Source organism: Danio rerio, chromosome 23 (assembly GCF_052040795.2).
Source record: "Danio rerio strain M-AB ecotype USA chromosome 23, GRCz13ab, whole genome shotgun sequence".
NCBI lineage: Eukaryota > Metazoa > Chordata > Actinopteri > Cypriniformes > Danionidae > Danio > Danio rerio.
The window spans coordinates 41,087,546-41,107,051 of record NC_141043.1 but is presented as its reverse complement, the minus strand read 5'-3'; the positions used below and the strand labels follow the sequence as shown (position 1 = coordinate 41,107,051).

The 19,506-nt window shown below is 33.0% G+C and overlaps 1 protein-coding gene across 2 annotated transcripts in view; it reads right to left on the bottom strand.

The window, feature by feature from the left end:
* Positions 1-15,876: 15,876 nt before the first annotated feature.
* The window catches only part of LOC100331692 (ankyrin repeat domain-containing protein SOWAHA), a 61,646-nt gene continuing 58,016 nt past the window's right edge, over positions 15,877-19,506 (bottom strand). For both annotated transcript variants that reach the window (XM_087307786.1, XM_087307787.1), the window contains exon 10: positions 15,877-17,426. In XM_087307786.1, the coding sequence (XP_087163912.1) occupies positions 17,242-17,426 (185 nt within the window). In that variant the 3' untranslated portion in view covers positions 15,877-17,241. The remainder of the gene's footprint in view (positions 17,427-19,506) is intronic.

The following is a 19,506-nucleotide window of genomic DNA, read 5'->3' as shown; positions in this document are numbered from 1 at the left end:
TAAATGACACTCGAGTTCACGGGCGCACTTTATAGGAGGAGCAGCGAATGTAGGCGGAGCCAGGGCGGTTGATTGACAGCTGCGGTCCAAAGGCTTTCACTGGGACTAAATCCCTTCAAAGAACTTCGGTTGTTCCTTTTAACGGCATCTAAAAGTCTTTAAACTCACGATGATTATCTCATGCTTATCCGTACTGAGGAGTGAACAAAGTAGGGCATCGTTTGAAATTCTCATTTTCTAGAGATGATGGATTCAGCGTTTGATTGGACTTCATTAACTTTTAAATCCATTACATAGTGGATACATGTATACAATTCGTCTGTTTAAAACTAGATAATTATTATAAGTCCAAAACGTAAGCAAACAATATTTTGTTGCTATATTATCTGGTTAAAATATGTTTCTTATTTTGGATTTGCTGTAGATGTTTAATCTTGACCGAGTGATTTGACACATTCATTACACTGTAAAGGGCCTAAATGAAGCTCAGCCGCGAGAAACAATTGAAAAGCCATCGGAACACCTAAGTGTCGCACATTATCGTCTCAGAATAAACTTTTTTCTATCTTACTGAGACCTTTTCATCTTTTTGTCTGAGCAAACCGATACAAGACACGACATGACGAACCATTATCAGAATTTGATTAGCAACACGGTGCTGATGTCTGCATGGGCTTAAAAAACGCAGGAAAAAATTGTAAAGGTTTAACTAATTAAAACAGATCTGAAAAATTAAGTTGCTTTGATTTGACATGACTGTTTAGCTTTCATTAAATTATCAACATATCTTTGTTAGGCTACTTAGTGTAGCTTCAAATAGCTAAAAGTATTACGGCTATTTTAAAATATTTAAAGTAGTCAACATCTGCAGTGGATCAAAAAAGGTTTATCAAAATTGTCTTAAGACAAGAATGAGTGTTGCTCAATAGTTTAAGAACAACTTTAATAAAATGTTTCGATCAACTTTGAACGTTACTGTAACGTAATCTACACGGCACAGCGCATATCACGTCTGTATTGACAGAAAATAACAGCCTTTTAAAATTTTTTACACCCGTTTTTTATTTATATTTATATCATTTATATTTTTTATTTATTTATTTCTAATTGTTTTAAATGCTTCCCGCATGGTTGCAAAGAACTCCTTCAGTTCACAACGATCTTGCTCTATGAATTATTTGGCTGTATTGTGACCGAACATTAAAAGGGGATGACTTTGTTTTTGGCCACAACAAACCAGCACAATCGCCGTAATTAAATAGGTTTAAGCGAAACAGGTGTCGACTAATGTATATGGTAATTGCAGCATAACAGATGTTAATGTAGGGAGATACTCAGATAAGATTAGAATTCCTAAACATACATACCAATGGCCTGGAAAGAAAAGCACAGCAAACAGCCCGATAGCAGGGGGTGCAGGGTCCCTGACATTGGAAATACAAGTTTTTTTCTCTTTCGTTGAAACCTGCTCTTTAATCTGTTATCTAGCAAACAGTGTGCTAGCATGGGTTGTTTCCTGAAAGCCAGGAGATGGCATTACGTTGTGTTGACCAGATTTCTTAAACATTTTCTAGTTGCAACGAAATATCACTTGTGATTATGCGAGTATGAAAAATGGGGACGATACATGTCATATTTTATATTGTCGATAAAAACAGCTGCAGTCTGGGTCAAGACAACAAAATTGGGATTATCCAAAGAAAACAGGAACACATCTGGTCACCCTACCTCCCTTTTTGAGCTTTTTCACCACATAAAAATCTGATATATGGTAATAAATGGAAATTACATCTGAACATGTGGATTTCACATGTATAATTTTAGCTAATATAACATAATATTAGCTATATTTATCTATAAGCTATAGTTAGCTTTTACATATTTACATATACATAATGTGTGTATACTCACCCTGTATAAATAGTGTATAAATAAATAAAACATATATAAAAAAAAAAAATTAAAGTCTGGGACAAGACACCAAAGTTGGGATTATCCAAACAGGAACACATCTGGCCACCCTACCTCCCTTTTGAGCTTTTCCACCCCACAGAAATCTGATATATGGCAATAAATGTAAATTACATCTATAACATATAAGTTCAAATTTGGATTTTATATATGTGTAAGGAGAAACAAACACACACACACACACACACACACACACACACACACACACACACATACATACATACATACATACATACATACATACATACATACATACATATATATATACATATATATATATATATATATATATATATATATATATATATATATATATAAATTTAATGTTTATTTTTTTGTAGATCTAATGTTTAATAAATATATAAGTATAATATTATGTAAATGATAAATATTTTTAGCGCTATCAAAAGTTTAATCGCAATCTAAAATTAAAGTTTGTATTTACATAGTGTGTATACTCACTGTTGTTAGAACATTCTCTTATTAATGAAAATAAGTGTCGCTTGAATCCACACAGTCATAAGTAGGCCCACATGGAATCTGCGCGCAGAGATCCGCAGATTTCCAGTTTTTCAGGCCATCATCGAGTATTTATTTAGTTGAGTAAATATGAGCACATTTATATTTCTTCACTTTTTAAATAAATTAATTTCACTAATATTGTAGTGACATAATAATAGTAATATTCAAAAGTTCACATGATTTATTTATGATACAGTTTGTAAAGCAATATTTTCTGTCTTTTAGTATAGTCATATTAAATGAGATGCTTGCTTTGTTTATCAAATGAGTGGATCTAATTTGATTTTGCATTGTAAAAACTAAATAAAAGTTACAAATTTATTATTTTTTATTTCACATGTGAGTTTTAAGAGTTACGATATTCCTAAAATCATTCCACTTAAATGTGCTAATTTGTTTTACAAAATTTTTCACAGAAATGGCAAAAAATGTCAGCAGATTCTGTCTGGCCCTATAGTCATAAGATTATAATATTATGAAAAAATAATAATAAAGCAATAATTCTAAGAAAAAATAATCATAAAATACAAAAAACATGATAAAATGACAAATAATAATCAAATCAATAACTTATGATCAATAAAATGATATATGGATATTATAAATGACTAAGGATCACATGATTAAATGAAATAATTAAATGATGAATAAATGAATATAAACAAATAGAAATAAAACACAACACAAATGAATGGTTGCTTTCTTGAACACACACGCAAGTTTGCAACAAGGATTCTCAGATCCTCAGTTTGATTTTTCACTGTGTATAAATATTGTGTATAAATAAAGAAAACATAAAATAATTGTAAGAAAAAAACATGCATATAATTTCTATTAGATATATTCAATTTATAAATATAAATACACATTTTCCCATATATATTTATTTATATATTTCTCATCTTTATAATATGCACAGTACAAATATACAAGCTTTTATTTTGTATACAATTAATTACAATGAATCTTGTGACAGCACTAATAATAGTATAATAATGTTTATGATAGTATAATGCTATAATATTTGTAATATTGTGAAATATATGTTGCACATATGTCATATATTTGATCCAAATATGGACTTGTATGTAATTTCCATATATTTCCAAATCTCAGATTATCCACATGGGAACATTTATAGTGAAATGTTTATTAAGATTTCAGGGTTTGTGTGAAGGTGTGAGACATTTCAAAGGCCGACAGACAGACAGATAAAGGGTGATGGAGAGTTTTTTGGAAGCAGGGTGGGGTTCGGATTCCCTTGGGCCGAGAGCAAATTTACTCAAGCAGCACAATGGTCAAAAACGCAGAGAGCAAAGAGCAAAGCTTCTGCTGCATCTGTGGAGATAAGCAGCTCAGCCTGTGATTATTGTGTTCCTTCACACACTCTCTTTCCTTTTCCTCACACAATACAGGTGTACTCGTGTTCTGACAGGTCCAGTTAAGACTGTTTGCTTGCGGGATGTCAGTCATTTGTGGACGGGAGAAGAGTGCGAGATAGCAGTCAGACATACTTCAGATAAGAGACCAGCTTTTTTCTGTGATTTCTCTTGAGAGCTCAATTCAATTTTGGTTCAATCTACAGAAGCTCATTTCTGAATGTTTTTATTTTGTGTGTGTGTGTGTGTGGTTTGTGTTGTGGTTAAGCAAACAGATGAAGCAGATTAATCATACAAATAAACAGATGAAAAGAAAAAGGTGAGAGGACTTACCAGGTTAGAGCTGAAAAAATCTGAAATAAAATAAGAAAACATGATAAATGTAATGAATGAATGAATAAACAAATGAATGAATGAATAAATAGATAAAATAAATAAATATTATAAAACCAGAAATGACAATAAACACAAAGAATACCTATAATGAAACCAAAAATGACAATATAATAAATAAATATAGATAAAATAAAACCAGAAATGACAATAAAATAAATAGACTGAATAACTATAATAAAAGCAAAAACGACAAGAAATATACATAAATAAATATAGTAAAACCAAGTGACAATAAATAAAACAAATAAATATAAATGACATAAATAAAATAAACATAATAAAACAGAACATTTAAAAAAATTAATAAAACAGAAATGACCAAAAAATAAAAAATAAATAAATAAATATAATAAAACAGAAATGACAAAAGTAAAATAAGTAAATAAAATAAATATAATAAACCCAGGAATGACAATAGAATAAATAAAAATTTAAAATAAATAACTATAATAAAACCAGAAATTACAATAAAATACATAAATACAATAAAAACTGAAAATTTTATAAATTAATAAATAAAATACAAACAGAAAATAAAATAAATAAACAAATATAATAAAACCATGTGACAATAAATAAATAAAATAAATAAATAAATACAAATAAATAAATATTATAAAACCAAGTGACAATAAACTAAATAAATAAATAAAATAAAACCAGAAGTGACAAAAAATAAAATAAATAAATAAATACAAATAAAACTAAATAAAAAAGTAAAATAAAACAAAGTGACAATAAATAAAACAAATAAACATGAATAAAAAATAAACATCATAAAACTAGAAATAAAAATAAATATAATAAAAATAATTAAACAGAAAACAAATAAATAACAAAAACAGAAAATATAGAGATGGATGTACTGTGAAGTAATTTTATATTTAATCTGATTATTAATCATATGGTGAAATACTTTTAGACATTCACAAACAAATATATGGTCATCAATTTATCATTGTATGGTTGTTTTAATGTTCACACAAAGACTGCTTTATATTTATATATAAAAGCACTTCTTTTTAGAGGAAAGAAAAAAAAAGAAGTTATAAAATAAAGATTGAAAGTGGGCTTTAAAATATGAAAACATAATAAAATGTTTATACAAATGCAAGTTAAAATATTATTATAATTTTTAAAAAGAATTCATGATATATAAAACATTATATTTATGTTACAAATATTTTTTATAATTAAGTGATTTTATTTTATATAGTTTATATTTATATAGTATTATCTATTTTATTCTATAATATTTCATTTAGTAAAATATACTCATTCTTACTTAAATACAATCTTCAAAAGGGTGAAAAACTTTAGTGTTTTAATAATGGTTGAATAAATATTTAATTTAAGACTTAACCACACAACAATCTATAATTAATGTTTAAAATTATTGTATTAGAATTATTTAAATAAATGGCTTATAATATATCGAGTAGAATGTGGAAATTAAAATAAATAAATCTTTATTTCACTACAAAACGCCAAACTGACTAATAAAAATATCCAAAAATATTTTGTAAAAGGCAAGTTCCTTGTTTTAAGGATATTTAGACATATTTGTTTTAGGTTTAAGCTTACTTAATACATTTAAACAATTACTAGGGGGTGTTGAAATACAAACATTCAACATGTCAAGACAAAACCAGACTTGTCTGTTCAAGCACTCCACAACTTGAGAATTAAATCTGCATATTATCCGCATGTAATTCTTTGCAAATGGGAGGATGATCCACTGCTGCCAGTACAGTGTGTGTCCTAATGAGCTGATAATGACAATGGGTCGAGGTGCGACTTCATTTAGCGCTCATCACAAACTGCTGGGCAGACAAAAGGCACGAACACGTCATTAGAACGGCCAATAGTCAGGTGTCAATGAGATCTGTTAACAAAAGCATGAAGGGGATCCACAGAGGGAGTTTCACACCTTCTACATGTTAGTTTTTCTTGCTGGAAGCAGATTGGGGTGAGAGGAACAAAGCGTAATCTAAGGAATTCAACTTAACACTGGCTGTCATGTTTGTTAGGGATAAATCATGTTCAATTTATAGTTTAAAGAATGTCAGTCAAAACATTTATTTGGATCAGTATCAATGCAAAATTAGCAGAAATTCAGGAGTTGACTAAAATTAATGCATTTAAACAGTCTTTCATTGGTGTTGACTGGATTATACTTGATATATAAAACAATAATAATAACAAAAACAGCAATAACAATAATAATATAATAATAACAATAATACAAAATAAAAGCAAGAATAAAATAATAATAATAATAATAATAATAATAATAATAATAATCAATAAATAAATAAATAAATGCAAAAATATTTTTAAAAAGCCTTTTTTAAAAATATTTTCAGATATTTAATAAGAAACACACAAATAGACCCCATTTTGAAAATGGATATTTTTATCAATTTCTCAGTGAATTTAAGTAATATATTTTGGTGTATTTAAACAAAAAATATTAATCAATCAGATATATTTGTTACCAAACATCTTTAGAAAGAATAATACAATTAAATTTAAGCAAATATTGCCAAAAAAAATTACAAACTACAAAAGTTTATAATTTTGTTTATATTTTGTTTCTCTTAATCTTTTCTTCTTTTTTAAACATTTTTATGTACAATTTTTCTCTAGCTAACTAATTTTGGGGCAGTTATTTCTTTTTTATTAATTTGCGATAGAAAAATTTGAAGAATTGCGATTTTTGCATTTTACCACATTGACCACAATTAATTTTCATGCTTGTGTTTATGGCACATATACTTTATTTGTGCCATAAACACAAGCATGAAAATGAATAATGAAGAGTTAAATAATAAAATTAACTTGATTTGACTAAAATGCTTTCCAAAACTGCCCATTAACAACATAAAATAGCAATAAAAATACATGGGGAAATCATGTAGAATAACAGCTACATACACAGTTTGTCCCTACTTTTTTGTTTTATGAGCATTTATCATTTAGACAACTAGTGTTTTCTCGTTTTTATTTTTGTGTTTAAATTGCATACTTTTCATTAGATTCAAAATCTTAATGTTTAAACTTTAACACTGCCTTTCAAATATATTTATATAATGTTACAAATATTGAAAATAAAATACAAATAGCTGCAAAAATGCACAAAAAAAGTGTTTCTTTAAGGCAATTTTCACACCTGATCTAAACATTAAAATGTGTTGATTAAGTTACATTTAAATAACAGTTGTCTAACGTTTTTAGTCAGTTTGATGTAAGTTTAAGAAGTTTAACATTATTTTTGAAGATCAGTCAGTTTGATGTAAGTTTACGAAGTTTAACTTTACAGTTTTAGTCAGTTTGATGCAAGTTTATGAAGTTTAACCTCACATTTTTAACATTCTTGTTCAGTTTGATGTTAGTTTATGAAGATTAACTTCAAATTTTCTCAATTTGATGTAGTTATGAAGTCTAACATCACATTTTTAATGTTTTAGTCAGTTTGATGTATCTATGAAGTTTAACGTAACATTTTTAGTTAGTTTGATGCAAGTTTACAAAGTTTAACTTCAAATTTTGTCAGTTTGATGTAACTATGAAGTTTAACGTAGCATTTTTATTCAGTTTGATGCAAGCTTACGAAGTTTACCCTCACATTTTTACACAAATTTAACTTCACATTTTGTCAGTTTGATGCAAGCTTGTGAAGTTTAACTTAACATTTTTAACGTTAATGTTCAGTTTGATGTAAGTTTACGAAGTTTAACGTCACATTTTTAGTCAGTTTGATGTAAGTTTGAAGTTTAACTTCATATTTTTTGTCAGTTTGATGTAAGCTTAAACATTTTTAACGTTTTTAGTCAGTTTGATATAGCTTTACGAAGTTTAACTTCACAGTTTTATTCAGTTTGATGCAAGTTTACGAAGTTTGACTTCACATTTTGTCAGTTTGATGCAACTAAGACATTTAACTTAACATTTTTATTCAGTTTGATGCAAGTTTACGAAGTGTAACTTAACATTTAAATTTTTTTTTAGTCAATTTCATGTGTTTACGTAGTTTAACTTCAAATATCTATTCAATTTGATGCATTTAAGAAGTTTAACTTAACATTTTTAGTCAGTTTGCTTGATGAAAAAACTTAGTTGAAACCTGATTAACTAATTAAAACAAATTAATGCAATAAAAATATTTGTTGTCTTGACTTTTTGTCATGTTTTTTTACGGTGCGCTGAAATGGCTGATTTTTAGAGCAAATGAGCAGTAGTGTGAAGTAATTACTGTACTTAAAAATACTCAAATTACTGTGAGTAGTTTTCCTCAGCATTTGTACTTTACAAAGTAGTTTTAAAAATGGGTACTTTCCCTACTGTACATTTTTAGTGCTATATTGGCAGTAGTTTTACTCACTATTTTTCTTCAACCTGTAGGCACTGCTTGATTTTGAAGTAAAAGTAGAGTACTACAAGTAAAATAATCAGTTCTGTGATTGCCATCCAATCAAATCGCACATATAAAACCTCATTATACAGAACAACCTCGTATCAAAATCGCTACACACAATAACAGAAAAAAAACTGTTATTTATACTTCATGTCACTGATGAGATGGTAGATGTTTACTGTATGATGATTGAAATCACCAAATGACCTTAAACAATAACTAAATGCAATACAGAATGTTACATTTTCATACACAGTGACGCATCAGCCTTTCACAGCATAATACTCACTACTCACGAGTAAAAGGGCTACTTTTTACTCATACTTTCAGTAATATTTACAACAGATACCTTTACTTGCACTACATTTATGGGTTTGGTACTTTTACTCGAGTATGATTTTTCAGCACTCTTTCCACAGCTGCTTATAAGCTATGCCAAGGCCACAGACCTCAAACAGAGGTGAAGTTAGCTGAACGTGAATGTTATCAGTCTTTCCCACCTCCCTCTCTCAATCAGCAGATCCATCTATCTTTTGTCATTTGTGTTTATCAGCTCCACTCGATCACTCCTCTATACATAGCACTGACATCGCAAGTACTCACCAATGGGAGGATGCCTTTGTGTTGGGGTCTGGGCCTGTCCCGCCTACTCCTCTTTCTCTTCTTGGGGGTGTGATTTGATTGACATGCCCCCACATGGGGTGAGTGACAGGTGGCGTTCGGTGGCCTGCGACGGGGCTCATTTATGAGCTTCCGTATGTGTGATTGAGGATAGAGACCGTAATGCTGGAAAACAAAAATACCGGACAAGACAGCAGCACAACAGAGAGATTTTTATAGCTTTCATTTAACAAAAAGTATTACTCGCATATAAACTTTCATTAAAAAGGTGAAAAATAAAAGCTCTATAAAGTGTCTATAGCTTTATAAAAACTAAAATCAATTAAAAGCGAGTGAGAGTTTAAAGATGACGATTTGATGGACTGATTGGAAACAAACAAAACATTAATAACATACAAAAAAACAATATGAAATGTTCTATGGATATTTCGGTGATTAGACAGAATATGATTTATATTAAATTACAGTTATTTTTTATATAAAATGTCCATTAAGTGGAGTGTAAAAATGAAAACATGGATAAATGTAATATAGGCATAGGAAGGTGTATATGTGTGCTGGGTAGATAGGTAGCTAGATAGCTAGGTACACAAAAAAAAATGATGAAACAAAAGATGAAAAGAATGATAAAAATGTTGAGAGAACCATACATAGAATGATAGAAGTATAGAATGATAGTAACATAGATAGAATGAGAGATGGATGGAACAACAGAACGATGACGGAATGATAGGTGGATTAAACAATGAATGGAACAGTGGATGGATGAATGGACGGATGGATAGAATGATGTATGACCAGAACTTGGCAGAAAGAAAGATAGACACTGAACAGTTGGATGGATGGATGTATGGAAAGATACTGATCAATTGGACGGATGGAATGATAGATATAGATGGATGGAACAATTGATAGAAAGGTAGACAGAATGATTGAAGGATAGATATAGATGAATATATATGGATAGACAGACAGTTAGATACCGAACAATTGGATGGATGGATGGATATAGATAGTTGGATGGAATGATATAGATGGATGGAATGATGAATAGAACAATAGAACAATGGATGAAATAATGATAGATAGAAGAAAAGAACGATAGATAGACAGAATGATAGATAGAAAGATACTGATCAAATGGATGGATGGAACGATATAGATGGATGGATGGAATGATGAATAGAATGATGGATATAACAATAGATGGAAGGAATGATAGATAGAAGGATATAACGATAGAAAGAATGTTAAATAGATAAATGATATATAGAATGATAGATAGATATATGGATAGACAGAAAAATAGAACAATATATAACACAATAGATGGAACGATAGAACAATAGATAGATATGATAGAATGATAGATAGACAGAGACAGACAGACAAATAGATAGAACGATAAATAGTATAATAGATATTACGATGGATGGATGGATGGATGGATAGAAAGATAGATAGATAGATAGATAGATAGATAGATAGATAGATAGATAGATAGATAGATAGATAGATAGATAGATAGATAGATAGATAGATAGATAGATAGATAGATAGATAGATAGATAGATAGATAGATAGAATGATGGATGGATAGAACGATAGACAGAACGATGGATGGATGGATGGATGGATGGAACGATAGATATATATATAGGTGGATAAATGGAGAGGTGAATGGATGAAAGGATGGATGGAACGATAGATACACAGAACGATGGATGGAGGGATAAAACGATAGATAGACAGAACGATGGATGGATGGATAGACAGAATGATGGATGGATGGATGGATAGATAGACAGTACAGACAAATACAGGCATTATATACAGCCATCAGACAGAAATACACAGATGTATAGTTAGTTAGCTATAAAGATAGAAGGACACTGACATAGACAAGCAGTCAGATAGATGAACACACAAACAGACATTCAAATTAGACCGACATCTACTTCACTGATCATTTTGCGATCACAACACACGACTCGACTCACACTGACGCAGTATCGACACCAATAAAAGCGCTTAACAAATGCCCTCCTCACACCGCCGCTGTTTCCCCCTCGCGATCAATACCCGGTGTGCTTGTAAGGCATCTGTGACATGACATCTACATTTGGGGTCATTTGTAAAACAAAGACAACAAGGAAGCTGCAGGCCCCAAGCCACTGGTTTCAGGCCGAGCCGCCCCCCCTCAGATGGAAATGAGCAACCCGACCAACAATGTAGCGGCTAATCTCTTCAGAGGGCCCGGGGAATCAGTTACACAGCAGTGGAGGCCCCTGGTGCTTTCAGGCCAAACGCAGACACTCCGACCCCCCTCCAGGAGCCCCTCACACACACACGGGCCAGAAACAAGCTCTCCCCCTGCAGCAGAAGGGGACAGAATAAGTGGGGCGTGGGGTGGAGCAGAGTCCTCAAAGCACGGGATTAGAGCTAATGTGCCTCCCTGGGCTCTAATCTCTTCAGAGGAGCAGCGTGTTTGAGGACTGCGGGGCCCTCAGATAAGTATCTATTACAGCAAGTCCCTCTTATCCTTCAAATGCCCAGGCCACAAAAACCCACTTGCCCGTCCTTTCCTCTTGGTCCTGTGATACGAAGAAGTCCGGACTAAGCTGGAATTAAGGGCTCAGGACCTTACGGAGGGACACTAGGGCCCATATTTGCTCCATCTGGGGTTCAAAAGCAGGCAGCGGCAATCAAAGGGCCTCGAGGAGAAAAAGGACTTGTTCTTCTTCTTCTTCTGGGAAGGTGATAGTGAGTGAGTGAAGATCTGATAGGGTGTAATCTTGTTAGGGTGATCCGGGAGAGCGATGAAAGAGGTGGATTATCAGGAATGGCCCCGAGGAAAGGTGGGAGACGGGAGGAGGACGCGCTAAATGTGGGAAATATGAGGGACAGTTATGATGACGAGAGGAAGATCATGTAAAAAGAGCACACTTTATCATCTAGTTGAAGATTTTGTTGTTGTTTTTGTAAATTAACATAAGTGACAGCATGAAAATAAACATTGTGGTGATGTAAATGGCACAAATATCATCCAAAGGAATTCACAAGACACTTATTTTAATGTAAAATGGTTTAAAAGTACATTAAATCCCTCTCTGGATGTCTTGATTTAACCACACATTTCTTCGTTTCAGCAAATAAAATAATTTTTGGTGATTAACATTATTTTTTTAACATATCTTGGGAAAATGCATTAGGCGACAAGATTTTGGTCAGGTAGAGTATATATAATATATATGTTCCTCTACCCAACGGGGAAAACCACCAACAATAAAGAACACATTATTATACGCATCATGGCTTTGCAATAAAAAAAATGAATGAAAGTCAATGGGCAAAAACAGCCACAGACATAATGAAGTGTAGTCAATTTGAACAATATACAAGGGTTAAAACATTAATAGTTAGTCAAAATATTTATATTTCTTGAAATTAAGTATTCTAATATTACAAAGAGAAACCATGAAGGATTGGTTAGAATAATATACTTCAATAAGACATTATTATAGTCCAAGAAAAGTTCGATTGAGTCAAAACATTACAAGGAAAATAAATTATATAGAAAGCCTAACCTTTGGTGTAGAATTATTATCATCATTATAAACATATTTCAGTCTATATTTCAAATGTGCATACTTGTATGTAATTTGAAATGAATTCACTGGAATTCACGAGACACTTATTTTAATGTAAAATGAGTTAAAAGTGCATTAAAGCCCTCTCTGGATGTCTTAATTTAACCACAATTTTCTGTGTTTCAGCAAATTAAATAATTTTTGTAGATTAATTTTGACATATTTTAGTAAAAATGAGTTGATTTTTTTTTCTTTTTTTCAAAAACTCAATACATTTCGAGCAAATATACACTTATGTTCTTGGCTTCAACGACTTCCATTATAATAACAATTTTTGATTGCAAAGCCATGACACAGAACATAAACACATTCTTAATTGTTTGTGGTTTTCTCTTTTGTAAAGAGGTCAAATTTATCATTTTTACTGTTAATCAAGAGTTGGAGTGGAAAAAGAGCTTAGTTTCTGGTTGTATATAGAGTTATATAGAACAGGGGTTCCCAAACTTTTCAAGCCTGCGACCCCCAAAATAACAATGCCAGTGACTCGCGACCCCCAATATCATCTGAGGTGGTTATAAATACAGAAATCTTGCATGCAATGACGCAGACACACCAATTAAATTTGTTTCAGTGCTTTAAATGTGCCAGAAAATATAACCTGATGTTATAAAATCAAAATGCATCTGACGCTATTGCTGCCTTTAATATAATGTAATTACCCCAGGGGTCGCAATCCAATAGAACTAGTAACTATAAGCTAACTATATAGTATATAGTAACTATAAACGACTATTTTTATTTTCAGTGTAGTTATGGATAAATTATGTTAATTCTTATGTTTTAATAAAAATAAATAGATTTTTGGAAATCACCTGGGGCCTCATGTACGAAGACTTGCGTGGAAATCTTACTAAAACATTGCGTACGCACAAAGCTGTAAATGTGCGTACGCAGAAAAAAATTCAGATGTATGAAACACTGCGTACGCCGAATCTCACGCATATTCTTTTGTACATCTGAATGAACGTGAAACTGAGCGCAACATGCACGAGCACAAAACCCCTCCCTGCCTCCTCCCCCGTATGAATATGCTAATGACTATGCTAATGTCAAAACCCAACGAAAAAGCAATGGCAAAAGCAAGCAAAAAGAGAAACTTTGAACAGAATGTGAAATGGAGGTGCTGCTTTCGGAGGTAGACCGGAGAAAAGCGGTGTTATTTGCAAGTTTGTTCGGCGGAATTAACAACAAAAGAAAAAAATAGAGTGGGAGAGTTTAGCTGATACGGTCAACACAGTTGGGTCTGAACATCGCACTGAGTACATTTAAAAAAGAAATAGTGTGGTTTATATCTGTAAAGTGTTGCAGTTCTCTTAGCAGTCTCAGTGGCGCACCTCATAAGAAGCATGAGATCATGTACTGACATGTTCGAGCATAAACTCGGCTCGAATCCAGCGTCTGATGAATTCATTCTTCTTTTTTTCCCCCGCTACATATCAGATTTTGCCCACTATTTATCACGAGAAAGACAAGTAGGAATCATCAATAAGTTTGTGCATCATATTTTATTTGCACATTTATTGAATGGAAATGTTTCTGATTCACGCATGCAAATTTATCTTCACATAGTGTCTTTATAGCAATGTGCGTGCAGTAGATAGCTCAGATTACATTGGGAAAACAGGCGACCGCTGCAAATTGTGCTTTAATGTTTAGCTGGTCAACTGTATGGTATGGAAATCTTACATACCTACTATATGAACCCGTCTCATACAGACGCCATTACAAGAATCAGACACTTTGTAGAGAAGAATTTAACACAACTGCCTCTAGGAGTCGCCAATGGAAATAAAACAGACACGCACAAAAAATGTGCGTACGCCTGCCAGAAAGCTGCCGTGAACCTGCGCACATTCCCACGTTCAGTTCATTGTTAGTAAATCCAAACGTGAGCGATTCTGAGCGTGAAACTTGGCGTACGCAAAGTTTTTGTGCGTACGCAGCGTTGATACATGAGGCCCCAGGCGACCCCCCTTTATTGCCCCGCGACCCCTCGGGGGGTCCCGACCCCCACTTTGAGAACCACTGATATAGAATATAGTGCGTGTTTGTGAGAACTTTGGGCACTTATCTTCAGAATTTGGAAAAGAAATCAAAAATACTACCTGACAAAAGTCTTGTCGTCGATCCCAGTTGTAAGAGCAACAAATAATAACTTGACTTCAAGTTGATCATTTGGAAAAGTGGCGAACGGTAGATTTTTCTGATGAATCATCTGATGAACTGCATCCCAATCATCACAAATACTGCAGAAGACCTACTGGAACCTTAATGGACCCAAGATTCTCATAGAAATCAGTCAAGTTTGGTGAAGGAAAATCATGGTTTGGGGTTACATTTAGTATGGAGGTGTGCTAGAGATCTGCAGAGAGGATGGCAACATCAACAGGCGTTTGTGCTGCCCATTACATTACAAACCACAGGAGAGGGCAAATTCTTCAGCAGGGTAGCGCTCCTTCTCATACTTCAGCCTCCACATCAAAGCTCCTGAATGCGAAGAACGTCAAGGTGCTCGAGCTTTGCAATCAAAAAATGTCATTATAATAAAAGTCAATAGGCAAAAACAGCCACAGACAAAACGAAGTGTAGTCGATTTAAACAATATACAAAAGTTAAAACATTAATAGTTAGTCAAAGTATTTATATTTCATGAAATTAAGTATTCAAATATTATAAAGAGAACCATGTAGGATTGGTGAGAGTAATATACTTCAATAAGACATTAATACAGTCCAAAAAAAGCTCGGTTGAATCAACATATTACAAGGAAAATAAATTATATAGGAAGCCTAACCTTTGGTGTAGGATTCTTATTATCATTATAAACATATTTCAATCTATATTTTAAATGTGCATACTTGTATGTAATTCAAAATAAAAACTGGAGTGAAAAAAAGAAAATCAGATAATAAAAGCCCACTTTATCCATATCAGAATTTATTGTTTATATATATATATACATAAGTTACACTATGAAATAAACATTCATTCAGGTAACATAAAAGGCTTTCAAGGCACAACCAGCCGATTTAACATCTTTAGGAATTAATCAGACAATTGTTTTCATTGAAAAGGGGATTGAGCATGACTTTTAAGACACTGTTGGTTTGCAAAGCGTTTCAATTCCACACAATTCCACATTCAAACCTTTCATATAGAAACAATGTAGAATAGGACACAATTGAATTTGAGTGAATTGTAACATACTTTGCAGGAATATTATTTTTCCATGGCCAATAGAGGCTCGGTTACATCATATAAAAAATAAATAAATTATGTAGAGTGAAGAAAGTCATTAATTTTAGATAGAAGAGGATTGTTTCGCAGAGTTATTATTTATTTTGTAGACTGATTATGTTTTTTAATTGCAATATAATTAAATGAAATAAACCATTCATGCCATCTATCTATCTATCTATCTATCTATCTATCTATCTATCTATCTATCTATCTATCTATCTATCTATCTATCTATCTATCTATCTATCTATCTATCTATCTATCTATCTATCTATCTATCTATCTATCTATCTATCTATCTATCTATCTATCTATCTATCTATCTATCACAGAAATATATGTTGATCATTTTAAAAATATTTCCATCATATACACTGTATATAGCAATAGTAAAAATATACACCTTTAAAAAGACACATTATATATAGTGCATTCTCATGCAGGCATAATTTATGGTTTTGACTTTAAGTATTGTAAGGCAGATAAAACGTGTCATACTTAGTAAAGACATAAGATGTCTTAATGTACTGCCAATTCAAAACACGCTGTTTCATTACTCAATGAAAAATGTAAACATTTAAAGCGACAGGACACCCCAAAAAAAAAATAAAAAATTGTATCATCATTTACTCAACATTTCAAACTCTTACAAGTTTCTTTCTTTTATTTAACACTAAAGCAGATATTTCGAAGAATGTAGCAATGCGGTAACCATTGACTTCCATAGTAGGATGTCAATGGCAAACGGTTTATAACTATTTCAAAATAATAAAGAATCAATCAAAACAGTTTTGAAAACACTTGAGGCAGATAAAAAGATGACAGATTTTTTTTTTTTGGGTGAACTGTCCCTTCAGGCTTGGAATTAAACACAAAAAGAGTAAAGAAAATAAGACATTGCGCTTTTAAGTCACACTCTGAAATGCCATAACACATTGCAAATGCAAATGACGAAGCTGAAATGTGAATGCTACTACATTATACTTCTTGTGCGCAGATAAAAGCAGCTAAGAAAACAACCCGGATGTTTGGACTTCGCAAGAGTCTACCGTGAAAACTTTCGAGGTCTGAAAGCAGGCAGCATGAGTTGATGCGGGACAGTTCTCTCCTCCGGGACGGGCGCCAGCTCCTCCGCCGAACCCCACCTCTTCATGGACTGAAATAAAGAGCTGATCTTCCTGTTCCTGCGCTCGCCGGCTGGAGTCAGACTGTGGCACTCACTTACTTCAGCTTCAACAACAAACACCAGAGAAGAAGATGATGATGAGGATGAAGAAATAGAGGAAGAGAACACTATGCAACAAATAATTGTGCTTTAAAAACAATCATCAGAGCAAGAACAGAAGAAGAAGAGCACATTCATTGGTCAATGTAAGGGCAAAACAGAATCTGTGGATTTTTTTGTTTGTAATTTTTGTAATTTCTACACAGAATTTTGTTTAAAAAAAAAATTTTCTAATTAAGCAGAAAAAAAAGATTTATATGGTTTAGACTGGTACAGAAACTACAGCGGCTCTCATTTCATACATCCACTAAAAGACATTTAAGCCGTACTCGCACTATGTACAGTTGCCTCGAACCGGGCCAAAGCATGCTTGTCCCCCCTCCCGTCTCCCCCGACGGCCCGCACTCACACTACAATCGGGCCTGGGCACGCTTACGTCATCGATGATGCGATGGTCAGAAGCGCTCTCACTCAGCACAGTGGGGACTTCTTCAGTTATATCGCTTTGGGATGCGGTGACACGCAGTCAGATATATATTATTGTCGAACAGATCAGCCACTTTTGACGCTCATAAACAATCATAAAGCTCTCGTGCTGCAGAAATGAGGAGGTTTGCTGAAGGTGCGCAGCTGTCGTGCAGTGAGAGGTTTGCGTCTTTAATAAACTACGGCAGTTTGCGTTCATTGAACATTAAGATTGATTAATAAATCCATATGAAACAGCCCCTTAAAAGTCACGTCTCGCTTTCAGTTTCGGGCTTTGGCACGTTTTGCACTCACACACAAGCGTACCAAGCCCAAGTCAACCGCACTCACACACTCACAAATCATAATAAATAAAAATAACTAGTTAAACAACGTAGCCAGGGTGATGCGAATGATGTTATAAAGTACACTGTTCCCTTTGAAGATTTACCCGATGTGTCCTTGGGAGTTTGTTTTCCATATCAAACTTGCAAAGTCTGAACTCAGAGGGAGAGGATGCAGGACTGAACCTTGTGTAGGCTACTTAATATTGAGGGAAAAGACCCAAATCAGATAGTCGAATGTCTGCAGCGCCCGCCTCTGTTTTCAGATGTCTCCTTTTTCCCCCCATCCACACTGGCACGGAGCAGCAGCGTTTTAAAATGAAAAAAGTCTCTTTAGCGTTTTCAAAGCACTCCATTTTTGGTGCTCAAAAACTCGTAACGATAAAACTTATGCGTTTTAAAACAAAAACATATTAGTGAAAACAGGGCCTTAGAAAGGTGACTTTTTGAGTTGCACACAATTCATTCTTGATGTCATAACACAAATCTGTTACGGTAACTTAACAAGTTTAAATGTACTGAACGTAAAACAATTAAGCTGTTTCCCACCAAAAAAAAAAAATCACAATAACTGTGTTGTTTAATCTCATTTTATATAAATCGTTTAAACAAACAGCGAAAACATTTTAATTGTAGAACAGATAATTGTACTCTACTTGCACTACTTGTTTTGGTTTCTTGGAGTACGATTTCTCAGTACATTTTCCATTACTTTACATAAGTTAATCTAACACTTTAAGGCCCTCAACACTCAAAAAGTGTTTTTGCTGCATGTTCAAACTACTTATTTAAAAAAAAAAATATTTTAGGATAACCTAATTGTTTTAAGTTCAATTCACTCAAATTTGTAAAAACACTTAAGTTAACTTAATCTATTTGTGTTGGGACAACATTAAGGAATTGTGTGGAACCCTGCATTATTTACAACGAATGTGGATGCTTAAATTGTAGACTTTTTAAAACTTTAAGACCCTGAAGGAAAAACAGAGCACACTGAGCATCAAATAACATGCTGGAGGGTTAAACAGGGTGAAGACAAACAGCCTAAAACTGATCCACGAGGCTCCCTGTAGATCCCTGTGCTGATGTGGAAAACAGCTTCTGCTGCTCTGTCCATGTTTGAATGAGCTAAACACACACACACACACACGCGCGCGCGCGCGCGCACACACACACACACACACACACACACACACACACACACACACACACACACACACACACACACACACACACACACACACACACACACACACACACACACACACACACACAC